General features: G+C 37.7%; 1 protein-coding gene across 2 annotated transcripts; it reads right to left on the bottom strand.

Annotated features, from left to right (window-relative positions):
- Window positions 1-1,879: 1,879 nt before the first annotated feature.
- Window positions 1,880-4,632, bottom strand: LOC121975098. 2 transcript variants are annotated; one of them, XM_042526506.1, is made up of 6 exons: window positions 4,191-4,632; window positions 3,929-4,070; window positions 3,505-3,687; window positions 3,345-3,428; window positions 2,614-2,695; window positions 1,880-2,506 (listed from the first exon to the last, which is right to left on the bottom strand). In XM_042526506.1, exons 1-6 carry the CDS (start codon window positions 4,460-4,462, stop codon window positions 2,076-2,078), a joined length of 1,194 nt encoding a protein of 397 aa, XP_042382440.1. In that variant the 5' UTR covers window positions 4,463-4,632; the 3' UTR covers window positions 1,880-2,075. The 2 variants fall into 2 exon arrangements, with proteins under 2 accessions (XP_042382440.1, XP_042382439.1); XM_042526505.1 differs by having other exon boundaries at window positions 1,882-2,506; window positions 3,929-4,073.
- Between the last annotated feature and the right edge of the window lie 310 nt (window positions 4,633-4,942).

Genomic DNA, 4,942 nt, shown 5'->3' on the forward strand with positions numbered 1-4,942 from the left:
AATGCTATCTCCCGATCCCTTGGAAGCTACTCTGGTCACCTGTTTGCTCTAATCGCCCTGACTGGATACAGTTGCCTGGACCCTCCTATTTCACTTGCCGAGAGTTATGACCTGCCAGTCGCCCTAGATTCTCTCCGATCACTTGGAACCGTCGAACGTTGCTTCCATACAGTTGTTACACGTAATGAGTAGAATGTAAAATATAAAATTACTCACATTTACTTTGGGTTTAGACTCTCAACTTCTAGCTCACTTATCTAGATTGAGTTGCCAAGCTTGCCAAGCTACAACTCCTAATTGATTCCACTTGAACTTGTCTGTCAAGCTTCAGCTCCATGCTTACTCCACTTAGTCTTATCTGCCAAGTTTTAGCTCCCAGCTTACTCTACTTGATCTTGTCCGCCAAGCTTCAACTCCTAGCTTACTCTAGTTGGCCTTATTCGTCAAGCCTTCAACTTCTTGCTGATTCTATTTAGACTTGATTCACCGAGCTTCCAACTACGAGTTTCTTGCTTGGTTTCCAATAAGGACTCAGCTCTTGCCTGATTCTCAATCAAGACGTCAGATGTCTAACTCTACTAGGGCTTAGTCACTACCTGATTCCTAATCAGGACTTCATTACTTGTCAAGGAACTTGTTCCTATACACTTGACATCAATTTAATAGATCACAACAAATCTAACTTTAACTTCATATATCAAAACTTTAGGTTAATGGTTGTGCTCCCAACACCAACAAATTTTTTTTAGTTGGCACAAGATATTGAGCTTACACCAACTAATCTTGGAAGTAATCAATCTAGCCCTATAAAAATTTTCTATCAACCACCAAGATAAATCATAAAATGCTCGCAGCGAACACTTATCAATTTAGCATTTCTTTTTGGTACTACTTGTTCTAGCGCCTGTTGTACACTATTATTCACTTTGTTTATAGTTTAGATTTGTTCAATATTTCTTATGTTTTCTTTCAACAATTTGAGACAAATAAGGATTCCAAATATAAGCACTGATACTAAATACAAGCACTAGTTAAAGATTAAATATCATCTAAATTCGTTCATTTAACTGAAAAGGACTTTACTCGCCGACTATTCAATTTAGGAGACCCACAAAAGATAATTCTATTTAGAACTAATTGATATAATACCAATTTTGAAAACTATTAAAATAAAATGAAAACGATAATTCTTAGACCCTATTCCAAAAATCTGTAATTAAATTAGCCAACTGAATGAATCTTGATTTTAGTGAATTTTTTTTCCCCCTGAACTAACGAAGGGAAGAATTCATTCAATTAAAATTCAGATGCATCCACAATCAAGTGCATTTCCTTAACCGATGGAACAGGAAGAGCACATTCTGAAGCCAAGAAAGCTTATCATGATTACATATAGAGATTCCTGTTTCAAACACTACGCATCGTAATTCTTCTCGAGTACAAATTTGTTGCCTCAGTTTTATTTATTTTTTTTTACCATCTTTTTTCTAAGCCGGCAAACCAAGCCCATTCTTTGTCTCTAAATTCTATCGTCTAAAGAGATGGATGAGATGACATAAATACGTATTTGAAAAAAAAATTGATAATTTCAATTAATGTCATTGACTATATCTGAGGTGATAGATTCGATACCATAAAAATTTTTCACCGATCATTAGGATAAATCGGGAAGCGCACACAGCGACCAACCCAGAAATCTAACATCCTTTGATTACGCCTCTTATTTGGAAGAAAATTCCTATAAATATGTCGTAGTTGAAATTCAAATCGTGGATGTCTGAGTGACAACTTGAATGTCCTACCGCGACACCATGACCACAGGAACAAATACGTATTCAAATAAAATGATTAATCAAGTCGGGTAACGTTAAATATGAGATGATTGATCCGACTCCACGAAAATTTTCCACCGGTCATCATGGAAATACATTTTTGAACAAGAACCATAAGATATAGCTATACATTTTTTATGTCTAACCCTCGATGACAAGGAATGATTTTGGCAAAAAACAATTTCATTGTTCCGCAGCAATGCTTAAGCGGCCCTTGTACAATTCCTTATTTACAGATTAAATTCATTTGCCCTTCCCTGCAAACCTCCTCGCAACACCAAAAATGACAGCCTTAGTCAGAAGACCATGGTCAAGAGTGCAGGCAACAGCTACGGCCCCGCCAACTATAAGAAACCTAGGAATGTTACTGGCCCAGCTCTTAGGTTTCTCTGCTTCCACAATTTCAGTTGATGAATCCGAGACGATCTCAGTAGATCGTAGCCGATCAGCATCAAACTTGGTGTTGATTTGTGACATTAAAGCGAACCTCGACGATGGTTCATTGGACCTCCTGGCAGCTTGGTAGGCTCGCAGGCCGGGCTCAATCTTCTTGACACAGCCCCACATCCCCTGACGAACCCCCAGCTTTGTGACCTCCCGTGGGATGCCCATGTCTTCATGGTGAAACAGAAGAATCTCACAGGCACTCATCTGGCCATCTCTTTTTGATTCAGCTGGATAAGGATAAAGTTAAAAAGCTTGAGTCATTCGACGAGCTGAGAAGGCTTGGAAATCATCACTTTTGTATTTATTGAAAAATCAAATATACAAGACCGTGCACCTGGACGAATGCACCAGCTTGAATAATACGAGTCAACGCGTCGCAGTTTGTTGCGCCGAGGTACGTCCGTACAAGGCACTCCCTGAAAGAAGGTAGTCATGTTTAGCAATCTCAGTTCTCACTATAAAAGCAAATGGCAAACTAGATCTCAAAAGCAGTATATATGCAGACAGTAAGAAGAGCCTTCATAGTTATTTCATGTAATTTATTTATGTTCATATTATTTATTTTCTTTCTTAAAGTATTAGTAAGAACTTGGTGGAAACCAACCAAAAAATACAAATTAGGATTACTATTTTCTTTCTTGAAATCGTTCCAAAACAAATCAGAAGAATACCGTTACCCAAGGTGGACAAGGAGGAATTGTATCAAGAAAATAACAACAACAACGAAAAAAATATATATTTTCTTTTTGCTCAGGCAATGTTATAATATCCTTGTTGAGCTGGATATTGAGATTTAGGAATTGCAAATGCCCATCAAGTAGGTTGAGGTAGATGTGGTAGTTATATAATAAATGGTCAAATGGTCCAACCAAACGAGCAATAATATCAAAGCATTTATTAGTAAGTTCACTACGTGTTTTCTCATTTCTTTTTTTTTTTTACATATGGATCATCATAATATACTCAAACTGACTTAATTATTGGAAAGAGGAAAATTCATACATACATAATAATTGAGAATATTACAAAAATGCATGCTGGGGAATGCAGTCTAGTCTTCCTTACCTTTGTTATGCAATAATAAGTCTGTCCTGACTGCCAAATGCGGCGACCTATAATATACTCCCTGTCGCTACAGAAGAAAGGAAACTGCAGGGAAAATAAATTAAGCAAACAGCGTGCACACTAGCAATACTTCAAATTCTTCGTGACAAACTATATATACCTTTCGAACCCACTGAACTACCATCGTCCCTGTGGTCATGCACTCCTTCAATGTGGCATGCTGGAGGAGCATGTCATCCCATCCATTTTTTATCCGGAAATTATCATCCCAAAAGAAGTCCCTCAGTATCTCTGGCGTTGTCTCCTCGTATATAGTGCTGCTACGGTATTGTAGAGGGAGCGTCTGGCAAATCACAAAAGTATCGAATCAAGTAAAGAATTTACTTTTTTTTTTCCATATTCTTCTTTAGCAATGATACGTTAAGGAAAAAAATTTAAAAAAAAAATTAAAGATAAATACATAAAGTCATCCATTATTTTACTTTTATTACTTTTATGAACCCATCATTTTATATATTTATCCTTTAATTTTTTCTTAAATTTTTTTTCCTGAACATCTCATTTTTCTTTTTTCTTTTAATTACCTTATGCTCTCTTTTCCAAGCTTGATAAGACATGCTTGGCAAGGACTTGTCCATCATCTTCTGCCACACCGGCCCCTCATCAGTCTCCTCCACCAGACGGAAAAGGTGCTCCACGTCCTCGTCAGTCACTACCGGTTTGTCACTGCTGCAAATCCCAGAAGAATTAAGAAGAAAAAAACAGACGTTTTCTTACAACCTCACACGAGAAATCGACCATGATATAATAAAAAAGGACGCAAAAGCAAATAAATTTTGTATTCACCTCTTCTCATCCGCCATCGTATTGGCTGTATCAGCCGCCGACGAGGTAGAACTAGCTGAAGGCTCGGGCAGAGGCGGAAGTTGCGAGGGCGAATCGTGCCTCTCGGCGCTGACTAGTCCGGAAGCCCATTGGGGCCGCCAAACCCAACCTAGCAGAAGGCCGGTAACGACGGCGATCCAGAAAGGGGCGACAAATACCGCCAGCTCTGCGGCGACGTCGGCCGCCGTCGGCTGCCGTATGACCTCCAACAGTGTCTCCAAAATCAGGGCCATCGGGAGGAGGAGGAGGAGGAGGAGGAAAGCAAGAAACAAAAAAGAAGAAGGAAGAGAAGGATGAATATTGCTCCCTCTGGTGGGAAGCGGCGACGTGCTGGAGGGGGAGAAGGTGAAAGTGGGAAGAACTTTGAGGGGGAATTGGATTGGGCGGGGAGGAGGGAGATAAATAGAAAAAGTTTGGATTGATGCGGATCTTGAATTGGTTCATATTTGGTATTATAATTAAAATCGACAGTAAAATATAATATTTCTAAATTTATTATTATTATTATTATTATTATTATTATTATATATCATATTTACAATTTCTATTATAATTAGATAATTTATATAAATAAATCTTTTACTTTATTAATAAAATTATTCAAAAATAATTATTCTTTATTTTTTTTTAATTTCTTCCCTAATCCCTGAATTCCTCTTCTCCTAATTCTGTCATCTTTTATTTTTTTTCTATTTCATTTTTGTTTCTCTATT

Source organism: Zingiber officinale, chromosome 4B (genome assembly GCF_018446385.1).
Source record: "Zingiber officinale cultivar Zhangliang chromosome 4B, Zo_v1.1, whole genome shotgun sequence".
Lineage (NCBI taxonomy): Eukaryota > Viridiplantae > Streptophyta > Magnoliopsida > Zingiberales > Zingiberaceae > Zingiber > Zingiber officinale.